This window comes from Osmia lignaria, chromosome 6 (assembly GCF_051020975.1).
Source record: "Osmia lignaria lignaria isolate PbOS001 chromosome 6, iyOsmLign1, whole genome shotgun sequence".
NCBI lineage: Eukaryota > Metazoa > Arthropoda > Insecta > Hymenoptera > Megachilidae > Osmia > Osmia lignaria.
The window spans coordinates 7,864,917-7,883,803 of NC_135037.1; the positions used below are offsets into that span (position 1 = coordinate 7,864,917).

Below are 18,887 nucleotides of genomic sequence, written 5' to 3' on the forward strand. Positions count from 1 at the left end.
GCAACACTTTAATTGCTGAACCGCATTGCGATGCAGCTTCGTTCCATTTTCTCTTGCTGTCATTTTATTCTGTCACAAAGTAGACATACCGTACATTCAATTAATGGAATATCGTTTTTTAAGGGATGCATTTAATCATCCTCATCTTGGATGTCTCAAAATTGTTTTTTTTCTTTTAAACATTTTTAATTAGTTTAATTAGCAATTTCATCGATGATAACCTTGGATTAATTATGATCTAGGCCTCTAAAATATATTACACAGTGGTACTTTGGTTTATTTATTATTAAACATTTTAAACGAAAGGAAAAGAATGCCTAGAAATAAAAAAGATTCCAAAAAAGATTACAAAACAATTTAACAAAAACTTCGTTTAACAAGGTTTTCATTTAAGAATTAAGAATTTTTATGTAAAATCGTCAATTTATGCGAGTGGCTCTAATAATTTGATCACCCACTGTAGTCCCCATCTACTTAAATTTTAATTATTTTTTTAACACTCGTTTAAACAGTAGCTGTGCATTTAGTGGCGTGTTAATATCGCTCTCGCCTGAAATTTTATTCCAGTCTTTCTGTCAGGAAAAGTAGTGGAATTTCCGGAACACAAGAGAGTTGCATAATCGTTAAGCACTGCATCGTCATAACATGAAATTACCAGGTTGTAAGGTTGCCACCGCCGACAATGTTGCGAGCCGTGAAAAGGCTGGTGCCCCGTAAACTGAAATACTATTATAATACGTTTAGCACGCCCGGCCATGTTAATTATAATTTTATAATATTACTTCCTGTTCCATTATACGGGGGCATTAAATTTTGTTGCTTGGAATTTCCTTGGAACACCGCTGTGAAAACTGTTCTTGGAAGAAAATGGAAAATCCAATACGAACACGTGTTGATTATTTAGTATTTTAATCGAGGAGAAAATGAATTTTATTAAGTAATTTATTAAGTAATTTTAGTAAGAATTCTAATTTTTGTATTCTTTAATTACGAATTTTCAACAAAATCGAGCCACAATTTCATCTTTATTCTCATGAAAATCAATAAATCCTACTTCTATATAAAAATTGCATTTTAATCATCGCATAAAATCTAATGTAAAAGCAATTAACAGGAAGGAAGTAATTTTTCTCGTAACAAGGAAGAACAAAAACCGAGCAGGTGATGCATTTAATCGATCGCCAATCCCGTCGTTCCATCGAACAACGCAAATTGCACGGTAGCAATATAATCGAATCGATGCGCGAATTAATTCGTTCCCGGGGCAAGTATCGTCGTACGAGATTACGTAGCAAATCGACTCCGACGTTATCGACGAGCCGCCCCGTATAATTGATAGTTAATAATTCGGCAGATGGTCTTGTTTTAAACGGACGATCCGTGGATATTAAAAGTGTCGAGGCAAGCTTGCTTGCTGCCTTCCAGTTTCGTTCTCGTTAGAAAAATCGTTAACGGTTACGTTGCAGCCTCGTTGCTTCCTCCATTCGTGCTGTTTAAGCAAGGAAACGAGCGTGCACCGTTGCTTAACGAGCTATTCTTTATACACTGCGACCACGTTACCTTCGTGCATACCACTCGTCATCGACCCTGATGTAACTCTTGTAATTTTCCGTCGTCAACCATGATTTTCTTCTTTTTTCATTCGAATCAATTTCAGAAAATAAATTACAAATCATTCGAAATAAATTTCCCTGAGAAAATTTTCTTAATTTTTTGTAAAATTTAAATATGTTAGGTATAATCATTTGCTTGCTATATGTTTTCAATTGTGATTCAACGTTATCGAGTTTCCTTCAACAGTCTAATTTCAAGTAGCTCTGAATGTCGGATATTTCAGGATCGTTCACTTTCTCGATTGGAAAATTACTGATTATGAGTTTCACCGGTGAAATACTATCGGTATCGAGTTTTACGGTTGATCGACGGTTATTATTGAGCTCTACTACTTGGTGATTATCGGTATCAGGTTCCACCGTTCACAGAGGTCAACATCGAGTTTCGTGGCTCACCAATATTGAGTTTTACAGCTGAGAGATCATTAGCTAGTATGGTGTTGCATTTCGCTATTCGAACCTTATTGGATTTCAAATTTGACTCCGAAGTCAACATCCATTTCTATTAGTTAACCACTTAAAGACGACAATAGCGAAGAATAATTTCATTAGTGATCAGGTAAAATTGGCGAAATTCTAAAGTTTATTTATATATTTTATAAGCTCCATAGAAACGTACTTTGGAAAAGTTATTCCTTGCCAGGGAGATTGAAAATTGGCCAACTTCTCCATTCACCGGATACAAACGTAGTATTAAATTTTCCCGCAGCAATGGTACGTATATACCTGAAGTTAAGAAGCGAAAGTGGCAATTCGTTGAGGAGGAAAGGTAGAAAGCAAGAAGCCGCAGGGAGTCGACCGTTAGGAAGCCAAGGTAGACGAGCCTCTGTCTTGATAAAGGAGTTAAACCAGCTTAATTACTGCGTTATTCGGTCCAAACTAATTACGCGTTTGCCGACGACCACGAATTCCTGGCCACGAAGCACAATCTACCGGCGGCATTCTCCTCGAATCCACAGAGGGGCTCAACCCTCTCGCGAACGGGAAACCTTCTTTATTATGGCCACGGTTGCTTCAGTTGTAACCGTGTTCATAATTCCGCGCAACCCGTTTACGACGGCTTCGTGCTACAACTGTTGATTCGTCAGAAGCGACGACTTCAGCTTCAGCTTTCAACTAAAGGAGCTAGCACTCCTGAGAAACTGGCTATCTACTCTGAATTAATGTACCCAGGCGGACTAAACCTTAACCCAAATCTAACCTAGATCTGTTTCGTTTAATCCTCGGTTGGGTAGATGGTCTTCTGTGACCATTATTTCGTTTGAGTACCATTTTGTCGAATTGCTAGGTAAAGAGATAAAATTTCAAATAATTATATAACCACCGATTAAAAATTTAGAGGATCATTATGGTTTTCTTAATTAAAATGAAAATTAATACAGAGTGAATAATTCTGATTTCATTCGTGTCTCACTGTTTCACTTGTCTGACCACATACGAAACTATTCCATTAGTCTGACCATTTATAACAATATACCACTTCTCTGATCACGTACTGTTCTATTTCCCTTGTCTGGCCATCTATGCTCCTATTTTACTTGCTCTAATTGTCTGGGGCCCAATTCTCCTTGTCTGACCAGCAATAACCACAATCCATTCGTCTAACCATGGATAATACAATCCCATAACGCTTGCCTGACACTATACGATCTCATTCTATTTGTCTGATCATTTATAGCAACGTACCACTTACTGCACTACTTATGATCCTATTCCACTTGTCTGATCACGCACTGGTCTATTCTACTTGTTTATCTATTTACTTTCACGTACCACTTTTCTGACTATTTACTGTTTTATTTCTACTAGTTTGATTTCCTGGAATATTAACTTCTTGTTCTGAATCTACCATGAAAATTGTACACGAAGGAAATAGTAATAATAAATAACGAATGTTTTCCGTATCTCTGAGTCCACATACGAGCTTACATTGCAAATGTAACAAATTTACGATGCTATTTTCTTAAAACAGTTTCCCGGGAAGTTCGAAGAGATATGGTTGGTTTCGAAAGCAAATTTTCCTTCACCATCAAAAGGAACAGGAAAATATATGTAAACGATCGTGCTTCGTTCGCTGTTTTTCAAAATATTCTACGGCTAAGAATGAACTTCAATTCTGAATTTCAAATTTTCAAGCAGGATTACCATTTAAATTTACCGAACAGAAGGGAGGAAGTACGAAAGTGAATCAACAAAGTTTGAAGCTACTTACGAAGATACCCTAGAGAAGTAATTTCTTTATTGTAGTTTGCTCTGTGTTACAGAACAACATCGCGTTTTTATCATTGCAAGAAGCGGAATGTTTTCAGACGTTTGCGCTTTAGAGTGCTCGCTAGTTCTGAGATCCTCTTTGAGGTCCGTCGCTTCGAGGTCGACGATTGCCAGAATCCGCCGTTGGTTTGTGATGCGAGAAGCGCATTATGAGATCCGCTTCGCAATATATGGAGTGAATTTGCGCGTCACGGTTACACGTATCAACGTTTCATAAAGTTACACCGGCGAAATTCATGAATAACCTAACGCAACCTATGACGTTCGCTGTAAAACCAATCCTGCATCAAAGAAGATACTGTTGATTGGACCAAAGTTTATTCCTTAAATTTTGTAACTTTGAAAATAGAAGGAAAGATACAACAACGTGAAACAGTACAAAAGTAAAATGACGTGTTTGAATTCGCCCTTTAATTTCGTTCTTTTATATCCGGGGCTAACCAGTTTCAGGCCCGTGAGAAGCTTCGAACTTCGGTCAGGTGCTATCGCCATTCCCCGACGTCGAGAGAAACTTTTATACCGAGCACTGTCGGATTTTCAAACCTTTTCGCGACCTTTTGCTAGGAAATTTTCATGCCAGAGCAAATGTTGTTTCGCTTGAAATGCTCCGACCAACGTGAAACTCTTTTATTCCTTCTCGGAACTTAACCGAAATGTGACACGAAACTACACCAATAATATCTGTAAACCACTTTATATATAATTTTATTTCAAAACATGCCATTTTTATTTTAATCGAATATATGCGTTTTAACCCTTAACGTACCAAGCCTAGGTCGTCAACGTTGTTTACCAAGCGGGGTCTTCGGAGGGCCCCATGGTATTTTTAAAATTTCTTAATATTTTAGTATATATAAAAATATATTTAAGTTAAATAAGCATTGCGGCCCTAAAGATAGCAGCTCCCTTTTATTTCGAAGTCAAGAGAACCGTCTGGTCATAAATGGACGGGCCCGCGCTCACCTCCACATTATTATGTCAAGAAATAAATCAATCCAAATATGTAACGTAATATACCAATCGGGGCTCTGCCGGAACCCCAAGTGCGTTTTTATTTTTCTTTATATTTTTAAGGGAACGTATTATAGGTCTAATTATGTAATATTTATCTTAAGGATCCGGGACACATAAAAATCTAGAATAAATTTGTTCGTATAGTTACGGCAGAATCACCAAAAATCATTCTCTGGGGTCTTTCGAGGACCCCCCTTGGTATGTTAAGGGTTAAATATATTTTGCATTTCACTGTGTTAATAACCGAGTGTAGTTCGCTCAGATTTATTAAAAATTCTTCGTTCAGCTTGCCTGTTTCGTTTTCATCCAATTCGTATTCAAATTCAAGAAACTCACGAAAATGCAACTTCTGAAATTACAACAGTACCATTCGCTCGGAACGAGTCAGGATCGCGTGCCATGTTTACTGTCCGGTAAAACAATGCGTTCTCCTAGGAACACATGAAATTTATTCATTGCCTCGAAACTGGAACAATGTACTACGACGGTTCTTATCGCGATTCACGATTTTTCGTTTTCGTTATTTCGTTTCGGCTCGATTCGTATCGGTTATAGTTACGATTGGACGCGTCGCGACGACGACGTCGTTGTTCCGTCGTAGAGTTTTTCGAAGGTTGCCTCCGGAACTTTTGATTTACGCGAACTCGATGGAATTCCATGAATGCGAAATGTAATCCTCTGACTCCCCTCCCTCTACCATGCGTTTATCTTTCGACCCACGGTCTCTATATATTTCTGCTCGCCGGCCGTTCGCTGAAACTTCGGCTTTCAGTTGGTCCAGCTTCTGGTAACAAACGACATCACCTGCTCATAGAGAAATTTTTCCGAAATTGCTCTCGTCGTGCAAGGAATAACGGTTCTAGTTGAAAGAGGAACGTGTAAAGGACTTACATGATGTCGTTTTATTTAACATATTCATTACTACATTTTGTCATAAAATTTATAAAATAAGATAATATTATAATCTGAAACTACGCTATTTTATAAGAAGAAAAGAAATAGGTAATCATTAGAATCTGGTTTGTTCTAAATTTTATATTCGCTCCTTTCCGAACAAACACATCCCTATACTACTACTGACTAGCCCCATGTCTGACCATTTACGCTCCTCTACTACTGCCGCAACCTCTACTTAATCACACACGATCGCACCGAAAAAGTGTAATTCATTTTTCTGTTTTATTTCCAGTGACAGATTCAAAACACATATGCCATTAAGAAAAATATAAATTGATTAATAAAAAATTGTATACGTATGTCTGAAGCAATTTATTGCCGGCTCCAAATTTTTCCGGGAGAAAATAAGTATAAAAAATGGAAACTGCTGAAAAAAAATCGGAGCTGCGGATAAAAAAATATAATTTTTACAAACATGCACCGTGATACTGATAGGATGCAGTTGCGCTTGCGTATTATCGCTGTAACGTTAACAAATATTTGGTTTCTCGCAACAAACAATGCACCGGTATTTTTTGCCAGCCGTATTTCGTACAATGAGAAATTCCTGTAACACGAACCACATTTGTCATATTCTAATGACTCTACCACAAATTACGTAACTCGAATAAGCTTCAAAACCCTTTCTCTGTCAGAATTTTTTTGTTCAAATCAAAACAATAGGTAAATGAGAAACAAATAAATCAGGATATCCATATCGCATTCGTGAGCAATTACAAACCCCTTCTGGTTATGAAGTACCGTGCATTTTTTGTGAAACAAAACCATGCGAATAGGACGTAATCCCTCAGTTATTAAAGAGTGATCGATCAATTTCCCAAGAATTTCATCAACGATGATCCGCGATAATTGAAAAGCGAGCGGTGTCGCGGACGAGACGAGGCAAGAAGCGGAATCGCGAGTTGGCTCGGGCCGGATGTTGGTGGACGCGGGACGAAAGAGCAAACACGAAACAGGGGAAAAGGGCATAGGGAGAAGGGAGAAGTTTTAATTCGCAAAGTGCCGCCGCGTAGGTACTGTTAATTAGAAGTAAACAGCGTCGGCCTGGTGTGCGGTTCAAATGAAAAAATACTCGCCACCTACACTCGACTTTTTTTCTTCTATGTTTTTGATCCGTTTATTGGTTGGTTCTGATCTTCTATGCTTGGCAAAACTACCGATTTCCTATGGACTAAACGTTCGGCTATGTATTTGAAATTTCTGTAATTCTTGATTTATTCCGTAGCAGCAATAATCTGCCACCACGTCCCTGCATAGTTAGTAAGATTGCGAGTGAGGAATGTATGATTGCGGGATGTTTGGACGAGTGAAATTGAATCTGCACGATTGTGGCGTGGGTGTGGAGAGAATGAGTTCGAGTTTCGCGTAGGGTGTGGTCTGGTTCTGGGAATGACTGTCGATGGATGTCTGTACAGAGCGAAAGGAATCGGAGAGAAAGAAGAAAGAGTATTTGGGAGAAAGCGTCAGCGTGTGAAAGGGTATGAACTGAGAGTTGCATTTGAGAAGCCACGGTGAGCGGACCTAAATAAAAAGAAGTAAAACCTACGAAGTTTCGTCAATTCTATCGACCATCCTCCCACACTTTACCACAATTCTATCCAATTTTGAACATGATGCGGTTACTAAGAGCTTTGAGAAAGAATGAATTTCCATTTAAAAATGAAGTACATTCCTTTTTCTCTTTACAAGCTGCTGTAAATTCTTTTGTAAAATTTGTTGTATTTAATTCTACTCGTTTCACGTGTCTGATCATATGCGAACATCATTCTACCTGGGTTACAGGTTACCGTACCAAGCAGTTATTTATGCGAAAAGTTTCGTTCGAATAGGTGAATTGGAGCTTGCAAATTACCATATCAGCCATCCTGTATTTGCAACTAAAGTAGAGGGCGTTGTCAGTGCAAATTACAAGTACAACCTGTTACCTGAACGGTATGTCTGGCAATTTTCTTGCAGTTAACCGGATAATATACTGTCTACTGAAATATAATACGACTGCATTAATGTAAAAATATCAAAAGAGATCAGTGATCAGAAATGTTATTTCGAGAAGATTTTAGGGAACATTTAGATCCGGTGGTTGAAGATTCGAAGGGTAGCTAACGACTCTCTCAAAATAATCCCCTTACTTTTCCCTCGATTTAGGAAAGTAGTATTTCAGAAGAAAGTAGAAAATGCTATTTTCTTCTTGTAGCAATTACCACCGGGCTGGAGTAGCTCTGGATTCTAGTGGATAAATGCCAAGCTCGTGTAAAATTTAAACGCAGTTAGCCCGATTTCAACTTTAATTGTAACACGCCTTTAGGGAAATAGAAATTGCTTTTTATATCAGGTCATCTCCGAAATATCTAATATCATTCATTCATTAATTCGATGAGTGGTGAAAAATTAACATTTGAAAAATTGTCAATTCTTTCTCATCTAAACGTGAATCGAAAGTTTACTCATGTTCGACCTTAGAATTTCACGTTTTATCGCGGGACTGTGTTTTCAATTTTTGGTAGAAAACAAAGGCAGGGACGTAGCCCGAACGTGGCGGAGAAAAATGAAAAGTCTGCTTCAATTTATTTCTTGTTCGTCCCACGGAATATTCTAGCCTGCAAATGGAACAACCGTGAGAAAAAAAGTATAATTAGAATTTCAACAATATCGGTCGGTGTGGACGAATGAATATCAACGAGAACGGTGCGCGATGAAAATAAACATTTGTTTCGTTTTTTTCTCTCTGCTATTTAGAAATGATTTATGTGGATTGGCCAATTTGATCTATCTAAGGCAATGCTAGATATATTGACCGTGGTAAATTTACAAACTGTTAACTAGACTGTACCTTGATTTATATATTTGCAACTTATATTTGTGAGATTAATGAATTATAAATAGAGCAGAATAAATACGGTTAATTAATGAAACAGATGTTTACTGATATTTTCACCTTATTTGAGATAAATAAATAGTAAAATTTCAGGTGATATTTTCAATTCCCAAAAGTAATATAAAATAATTTAAATAAGATAAACCAGGATTGACAGATCATTAAACAATGCTCGTTAAATGGTGTAGACCACATTAACTTGTGTAAAACAGGAGGGGTTGAGTAACACGGCCGCAAAATACATTCAGAGACCACCAGTCTATTTCAGCCGGAATTGCACGGAACGGCATTCATTTCGGCGTCCGGTTAGAGATACACACGCTTCGAGCAGCCTAATTCCGCGAGCCGAGCGATAGGTACACAGAGTACGGCAAAGGGCAGCAAGGAATCCAATCGGATAGACTAATTCACCGGGGCTTGCTTCGTCGATGCGTTTCCATACTCGTTCACATCGACACCCGAGCGTGACGCGTCCACACACGGACACGCGACACTTAACGAAATGAGGCGGATGTTGATCCTGCCCTGCTGTAATTCTTTTTAAATCCTTGTCCATTTCTTTTACACTTTTTACAATTAAGGAGGATTAAAATAGCTTCATTTTTAATTATAATACATCCATATATTTTTTATCCAACTGATGATGTGAAAAATGAAAATAACTGATCAATTTTTAAATGATCAGTCCTGCTGTAATTCTTTTTAAATCATTGCTCTTTTTCTTCACACTTTTTACAATTAAGGAGGATTAAAATAGCTTCATTTTTAATTATAATACACCCATGTATTTTTTATCAAACTGATGATGTGAAAAATGAAAATAACTGATCAATTTTTAATTTGACTAATAAAGCTGTAAAATTACTTTTATAGATTAATAACAGAAATTACGTTATAAGTTTAAATAAGGAAAAGTATTTATTTCACCTCCTTGAAAGAACTCCTATTACTGCATATTATCACTTTTCTGACTATTTATAATGCTATACTACTTATACTGACGATATATGATCCTATTTCACTGGTTAGACCGTCTACGACTGATTATGACTATTCATGATTGTCACGTAGCCAACCCTTTGCACGACAAGTTGCCGTAGCAGCAATACATGTCCAAGGAACCGTAACTTGCCGAAATTTAGTTTATTATCTATCATCTCTCATAGAGAGATGAGAAGTTGAAGAGCGGGATGGCACAGATTTGTCCCCACGTTTGATTCTCGCGTTCAGAGTTCGTCGCAACGCTGACTTCGTACCATCTCGCTTTGTCATTTTTCTTCTTTGTCCGGCGACGCGATTAGTGTGTAATCGCATCGGCCAATAGCGCGCGATAATCTAGAACGCATGCGCGTGAGGCGTGACTTATCGACGACGACCAATCGTACCCGCATTCCTTAAACTCGTCAACTTCTCATCTCCCTATAGTACCATATACCACTTGCCTGACCATCTATTGACATATATTACTTATCAAACTATGATTACATTTCCAATCATTTCTTTTTTCTTACTGTAAATCATATACACATAAAGGACTCTTAATATTGATAAAATTTGTTATTTTTTGTTTATAATTTAAGGTTTATATGGGCAACGAGCTTTCTAGTGGTATCGATAGCACGTCGCGACTGGTTTCCGCTTAGAAGATCGTAAATACAAGTTCCACTGGCTCGAAAGCCTCCCTTTTCTCATTCCCGGAAGGAATCGGGACCGGGGCAATGTAAGGAGAAGCTGGGAAACGATTCTTTATGGTACACCGGGAATAAGTTCGGGCATTAAAGGAACTCAGCGACGTCTTTCCTGCAGTATTTTCGACCTTTTCAGAGAATTCGGGTAATGAACGCCCAGTTTTTCTACCCCTCGCACGTTCCACACTCTCTTTTAGACATTCACCCTTATCGCGCAACGATAAATTGACCCAACAATTGCTTAATTACTTTATTGGCCAGCGGAACTGTTGAGATTAATGAAGCGAAATAAAAGTTATCCGTAGAAGGTAGAAATTTTTAATGGGATGTTTGAAACGAGTTCGAAATTTTTAACGTGTTTCAGCAATAGGAAGGAATATTTTCAGGTTCGTAACGATTTGACAAGATTTATCGATAATAACGTCTATCTGTGAAGTTTTATTTTTGAAACGTGGATGACTTCGCGATAAATTATAGTCCCAGATTTACGTTCGCTCGTAAACGAGAGAAGCTAAAGTTCTTTACGACTCTTTCTCAGAAGTTAGATGATCAATACTTATTGACTGCAATCAATCCGCTAAACAAACGAGTCCAACGATGCTTAAACAGAGCATTCCGCTGATACTCTACAAATATTTTAATTTCAATAAAATTCTACGAATCACGCGAATGCAACCGGGATAATAATTTAAAAAAATAAAGCCATCTTTTCATTTCTCGTCAACGTTGGAAATATAATTCAAAGCGACTTATGAATTGCATCGTTCAATTTTTCATTTTCATTCTTCAACGAAGTATCATCGTGGAAGGATATTATTTCACGGCCGAGCGAAACACGTTACTTTCGTTTTCGAAAGCCGTCGCTAATTGCGACAAAGAGAAGTACGAAAGACGAAAGTGGCCTTCCGAAAATGAGAACAGTCGAGGTCTTTTCCCTGAACTGGAAAACGGTGCTCGGTGAAATCCGCTTTTAGACCGGGCAAAGAATACACCTCCTTCTTCGTTGCTCGGAATCGACCGTGTTTCGTTTGGACTACGTTTTTCTCTGTTCACGAGAAAATCGCGATTCTCGTTTCCTTTATTTCGTTTCTCGTTTTATTCTTCGCATTCTTCGTAGCGTAACACTTGGCAGACTTTTTGAGAGGATCTCCATTTTTCCTCCTTTTTCACAGGAACATATACATTATGTTCGGACTGATTTTAAAAGCTTTTTAGAAATATGCTCCGGCTACCTTTAAATCATTTTTCTTGATGAATTTCATTTCTGTTTCATTCATCGTTTCAATTTACGATATTGAATCGTAATTTACCAGATTAATAATATAATTAATAATTAACCCGTGTATTTGTACATCGACGTTAACAAAATTATCGTTTTCCTATTGGATACTTCAAAATTGTTCCAAATTCCTATTTTTGGAAAATTTTTACACTCAGCTCGCGTTCATTTTACATAGAACATTTGGAGTACCCGCATACCCTTTATAAATCAAACAATGATAATATAAATCGTCGCACAAAGGTTAAATATCTTCAAACGCTCGTACTGGCCCGTACGACAAGTAGAATAGATCAGTATATCCATCGTCAAGTACAATAAACCAACGTCTGATCAAATGGAAACCCAGGTCTTATTCTACTGGTCCGATCATCTACGGCTCAGTTCCACACGTCTGACCACATACGGGTTTATACCACTCCACTCAGACTACACACAGTTCTATATTACTTGTCTGACCGCATGCAGTTCTCTACTACTGCGTAGTTCGCAGGGTGACTATCAATGTTCCTCTACTTATTGGTTTCACTTCCGGTTGACCGAACATTTTTTTCTTCATCGTTGAACAAAACACCTACACTACTTTAAAAATATAGATTCAAAAATATTGAATCTATAACCTATAAAAATGTGAAGACGCTATGTTTAAATATTTAACAAAAAATATCTATAAATAATTTAATTGTTTTATTTTCTGACGATTTTATTAAAGCATTAAATATTATAGAGTCATAAAATGTAACTGAGGATAAGAAAGAACAGATCATAAATTTTCTGAGTAGTACATATCAACATATGGTCAAACGAGTGGGTATAGCATTATAGCCGAGAAGGATTGAAGCTCCCTTTCGCAAATTATACTCTTTCTCGTTCGAAGTAACCCTTGTGACGACATTTTACGAAGAATTTTCTCAAAGGACACGGTTGGAATGAGGCTAGAGTATCCAGCAATGGAGAGATAAAGATAAAAACATAGGGAAGGGTGAAAAGGAAAGGTAGGAAAAGAGGGACCCCGGATGGAAAAGCCTTTATGCTCAGCTCGCTCGTGTAAATTTAAGTAGGAAGAAATGTCTCGCTGGCAACGTTCCTCCACTCTTTTTCCAGCCATCTTTCGTCTTCCGTCTGAGCTGTTCTCCACGTGGAATTTTCCTCGATGCGGCTTCAACGTTCCTCTCGTATCCTCGCGTGGCAAAAAGAGAGTAACTCCTGTTTCGTGTGCCTCACGCTAAAGTAAATGCACATGGTTCCGAGTGTTACTCCGTCGGTATCGTTTGAAATTCATTTTTTATTCGCCCCACGGTATTGGAACAGCCACACGCTTTCCTCGCCGGCTTCAACGAAATCCGACTACTTCGAGAGGACGATATTGGATTCTGGCTTTGTTGTAGAACGCGGCATTTCGACTTGGCAAATTTTTAAACCTCTACGAGAGACACGAAACTCAAGCTTATCGGCAGATGAAACATATTGAAGCGAAAAGAGTACTAGCGAAAGGGGAATAAACTTTAAGTAGTACAAAAGGATAATTGGTCAGACATGTTCCTAATTTTCAAGATTTCTTTCTTGCCAAACAGCTAGAAAAAACTATGAATATTTTAATTTAATAATAGAATATTAAAAAAGTATTTTTAATCCTCTTTGGTTATACCGGAATCTCCAAAAGCCCCAAATAAATTTTCAAAATATAATAGTGTTGAGATGATAGAAGGTGACAACTATAAAAAGGAATATGAAAGTTCGAATGAAATCCAAACAGTCATATATGGGATCATAAAACAATCTCTAAATCCAAATATCTATAAATAATCATAGAGAACGACCACTAAGACGAAATGGTCACAGATTGGAGGTAATAAAACACGTTTCAGGACCTTTATAAACGACACTCGCGACGAATGCAAGGTGAACGCCCGTTGTTTTTTCCCCCTTGTCTGGATGATCGCATTGAAACTTAAGAGGCACGAAACCGTGAATACGTGACCCATAAAGCTAACCTTTTATTCGACTAAGCCAGAGGGAAAACGCGTTCGACATGCGGAGAGAACCGACGAAACCAATACTTCCTGCTAAATGTCTACTGAAAAAAAAAACAACACAGAGACTGCGTGTATTTTTTTCCCCCCTGGAACTCGGTTTTTCTGTTTTTCTTTTCTTCCTCTTTTGGTGATCTTCGCTCTGATAACTTATACCAGAGATAACAGGATAGAAGCAATTATTAGGATAAAATATTTTGATTAAAAATATTCCATTATCTACAGGATATTGAAAAAAGAAAATTGCCATAAAAGCGATGGAAACTTTTGCATATCCTAATAAATTGAATTACTCGGCTGTGTTTGTCGCTGGAATATGAATACGAAATGAATGAATGGAATATTCTTTTATTCCTGTTTCTATCACGGAGCTTTCGTCAAGTCACCGGAATCGTGGGGAAAAATATCGTACAAATTGGGTCTCATTAAACGATAATTGCGGACGTCGAGTGGGTTTTTTTTTTGAGACTCTATTTCTGTTGCCAGAAATACCGAAATGTTGATCACACATCGAGCACGGGGTTAAATGGAGCGTGATATTTTTCCATCCAAGGAATTTCATCGCAAACACCAGTAATTTCAGAAATATTTTCCCGATAAACGAACACACAGAAATCTTCAAATTTTTGTTTGCTCGACATTTATACGCTTCCTTTCCGTTCAATTGTTTCACCAATAGTGGTATCAATTCTTTTTTCCAATAACAATTGAAATCCCACGAAAAGCTTAAAACAAAGAACATACAATTGAAACTCTATTAGAGCAGAAAAATCTGAATATAAAAAGTTTTTTCTTTTTTACTTTTTCATATTTGAAACAGAGGAATTTTATTTTTATGAAAGGCGGGATTTTCTTACATTTTCACGTTTCATATACCAGGAGAGAAGGAAACAAAAATTACCTTCACCATGGTAATTCTTCCTGAAACTCGAACCTTTTCTACGTTTAATCACCGAACAGATCGTGGAACTTTTCCACAGGAAAAAAAAAAAGATTTCTGCAACTCAGCAAGCAACACAGTTTCCTCGAACTCGGTGTTTCAATATCGCTAAAAGTTGTCTAATCAAAGTGCAACTTTGCATCCTTCACCTGTTTTTTTAAACTTCATCCCCCGAGAAACACTGATGCGTTAGGAAATGTTGGATTTCGATGAAAATTCTAATCAAAGATGATCCCTTGGAAGTTTTTAATCGATGGAATATTTACTAACGAGATAATTCTGCCGAGGCAGGGAAAATTGAAACTGAACTCGTCAGTGTTTCAATATAAAAAATTTCGTAATATTTTAATTAAATTTCTGTCTCCAAACAAATTCCATGAAAAATCATTAAAATACACATTCGAATTTTATTAACAAAACGTGCAATTTCTTTTTTCAATACGAGTTAAAAAAAATAACAAAGTAATCAAAAAACAGAGTTTCAATTTTCATTCTGTTCTGCTCGCAGAGAAAATACAATTTGAAATTGCAATTTTTCAACAACCCTGTGAAAGCCATACAACGATCTCTAAAATGGAAGATTTCGTAGGAAACAATGGATTTTCGGAATCGTAGGAAGGTATGTCGAATAAAAGTAGTGAACACTTACTTGGACTCGTCCTGATCCTCGTCATCGTCCTCGGAGTCGAAAAAGGCGTCGTCGTCCTCCGTGTCGACCGAAGTTTCCGTTCTCATTCGTCGGTTCTGCTGAATCACCCGGGATTTTGGGATTATTATATCCCTGAAAAATATAGTCGTCGATTCCTTTTTGAATTGGTCTCCAGAATTTTTGAAAATTCGAAGTTATATTATTCTTCCAAAAATTTTTTACTGTAGAAAGGAAATATTATATTTGAAGAAAAATCGCTGGAAAGATAACTTTGATAGAACGTATTCCACGTCGAGCAAAGCGATATCATGAATCTTAAAAATTTTAACGGATCCTCCGTGTCAAGCTGCCGAGATGCTCTTGGGAAATGGAATAAGTTACACGCGATTCCTGGCCTATGAAAATATGACAAGTTATAAGAACTTATATATCAAAGTCATGGAATTGTTTGTTCGTGAAACAAAGTTTGCTGCTATGTTATACAATTTTTTCAATTCGCCTTAGAGGTGCATAGAAAAATTTTCAATTCTCGGAAGGATACTTACCCTGATTTCTCAAGCTCTTTTTTGGAAACGCAAACAGCTGTGAACGTGTCCTTCAGCAAACACAAGTCCTTTTTCTTGCAATTTAGCTGACGACAAAGTTCGCCTGAAAAATAAAAAGAAATTACAAAGTTAATAAATGATGCTGGTGATAGAAGTCTATTGATACGTTTTGAAAATAAATGGATGTTTTAAAAAATGAAATGCAAATACTCTCATTCACCCCGTTGCTATTCACAGGAGTCACGCTCGACGACGTAGAAAAATTCATGGCCTCAGTCGATATTAAGCTTCGACTATGTAATCCGGAAGCGTATCGATGCCACGGAATACGCGCGCTGTTTCACCTTATTAAATTTTAAAACCCTCCTCGAAATCGCTTCTCAGCAAAGAACGCAAGATTTCCCTGGCGTTTTACGGTATTATTTTCATACGTGTATGTTTCCTTTCTTTCGAATACATACTCGAATGTATAATTTGTTCTTTTCGCATGGAAACATTCGAATAATGCAATGGTTTCACGCTTCGAAATATGTACGTGCATTGCACGAAACATTATTCGATTGTAATGGGAAAACATAACAGTTTCGGTGTAACATATTTTCTGGATAGCAGAATTCTCTACCATTTTTCCTATATTTATTGTTCCGTGTTTTAAAGCAAACAACGCAATTATTTAATGACAAGAGTGGTACAAACTGTAGAACAATGTGAAATAAAAATGGAAATAAAAATATCAGTTTCAACCCTTTAATCCATTTTTTGACAACAATTTTTAAATCAAATTACAGTAAATAATAGTCCAAATTATCCACCTTTGATAATAAAAATAGAAAATTTTCAATTCCCAACGAAGCAATAAAATCAGTAATAAAATAGTTAATAGAGGATCTATATTTCTCTCAATTTCTTCTTTTCCTCATCTTTGGACCAATTCCACGGATTCTACGTGAACGTAGCAGTTACTTTCCCAAAGACACCCAATTTTTCCTCGACTTCCTTTTCCTTCGACGAAGGGGCTGGACCGTAGAAGTAAATTTCCAAGTTGCGAACGGGTTACGGTTGATTGCCGGTTAGAGAGGAAGAGGGCTGAAACTAATTCTGTCGTGGACGCAAGGAGGCAATCCGGATTTTCACCAAACGAAATGATTCGTTTCTTTGATGTAGCTGCGCGGTGAACGTTCAATGGCCGAGCACAATTGCATTCGACTGGAAATAGTCGACAAGCGATATTGGTAGCTTCGAAGCATACCTTTATTCGATTGAATTTCTCTCTTCGTCATTAACTCTGATCGCGAGCATGAGCTTTTTCACCCCTCTATTCCATCTGCAGTTATAACAGAGGGATCGCATTTTCGTGTGTAACAATGATAGATAACACTGTTCAATAGTGAATTGCTGTTCCGATTCCCACTAGGTGATTCTTATCATGTTTTGTACGCCATTTACGAATCTGCAAACCGTTTTGCTCCTATATGTGCAGTTTAGAAGTAGAACATAAAAAAATCTGCTCTATCGCGTGGTATAATTCGATTTTACGCTGAACCTCTACTTTTTCAGATAAATTGAAAAATATCCGGGTCCCTCCGCGTTCAATGATCGTTTAAACATACTTAAACATTTATAATGTATCAAAGATAGGTATCGTTGTATTCAGGAAAGTCTACAGAATCTTTTAGTGTAAATAGAATTTCAATATCTTTTATAACTACGTCAGAAAATTTGTTTAAATCTGAAAAATATGTTTTCTTTTCAAAATCAAATTTCTCAAAAACTGTAAGTATAGGAGCAAAACGGTTTGCAAATTCGTAATCAATGTAAAAACACTATAAGAATTACCTAGTGGGGATCGGAACATTGAAAAAAAGTTAAAATTTGTTGGACAGTATAATTATCGTGATTCTTTAGATCAGTGTATGTTTACTTGTGGCATAATTAGGGTGGCGTAATTAAATTTTAAAAAATGTTGAAAAGTAATTTTCGGTAATATTAGAACTCTTAATCTACCCTTAAATACAAATCGAAATTACTCCAATGCATACTATTTAAAAATGTGCACCCTTATTTTGTACAGTTTTATACATTGGCCATTTGTCTGACCATACGTTTGTCTATACTACTTAAACTGTTGTGATATAATTTCTTTCATCGTTAATTACGCAAAGCGACAGAAATTAATTATAATTAAATAATTCCCCCAAAAATCAAGCCTCTAAAATCCATCAAATTGAGTCTACCAAATATTTTCACTCTTTTTTTCAATTTGCAATCTCCATTTCCTCCAATTACGATGTTTCCAGAGAAGTTGCGGCATTTCATTTGCGCGAAGAGCCGTGCATCGTTGTCGATGTACAGTGAAACCGCATCGAAGAAACCGCAGGAAGGGTTCGATCTAAGTAAAAACCACCTCATTTGATCTTTTTATCTTGGAAGTTGCCCCGCGCAAATAGTCGTGTAACCTGGCGAAAACGGGCAATACGGGAAACGACTGGCTGGTATTCCTTAATTCATGTACGGTCGACTTTAATTCCGCTGCTATTCCGCTCCTTTCGGGGATATTAGTTGCTCGCCACGGTAAGTGGAACTTCCTGGGGCAAACTTTTAATTAGACGCGTAACGGAGCCTTCCGTTATTTGCGCGATACACTTTTTATTTTCAACGTGGATTTCGACGAATGAAGGAAGGAAGTTCAAAAATGGAGGAGAACGAAGGAATCTCTCTGGTCTCTTTATTCAACAATACTCTGTTTCCATTAAAAAATTTCCTCGAATCCTGTAAGACAAGTTCCTTAGCCCGTTCGAATTTCAAGCCGAATTTGACTGACCGAACACGATAAATTTGCAAGCGGAAAATTCGCCACGACGTTTTCCAACCTTTCCCTGACAGAAATCGAACGTCCGTGCGAATCGTCGAATCGACGTTGGATATCCAATTCACTTCGCGTGGAAACTGTCGGCTCGCATTATTGTCTTTTCTTCCTGGTCCGCGCGAAGACATGCAAACTTACGACCAACGAGTTGCATATT

At 37.3% G+C, this 18,887-nt stretch overlaps 1 protein-coding gene across 1 annotated transcript in view; it reads right to left on the reverse strand.

Moving 5' to 3' along the window:
• Cow (Proteoglycan Cow) overlaps positions 1-18,887 on the reverse strand; it is a 97,233-nt gene that overhangs the window by 13,244 nt on the left and 65,102 nt on the right. Inside the window, exons 3-4 of the mRNA XM_034318639.2 lie at positions 15,865-15,967; positions 15,320-15,451 (exon numbers count right to left, since the gene is read on the reverse strand). Of these exons, the coding sequence (XP_034174530.1) occupies positions 15,320-15,451; positions 15,865-15,967 (235 nt within the window). The remainder of the gene's footprint in view (positions 1-15,319; positions 15,452-15,864; positions 15,968-18,887) is intronic.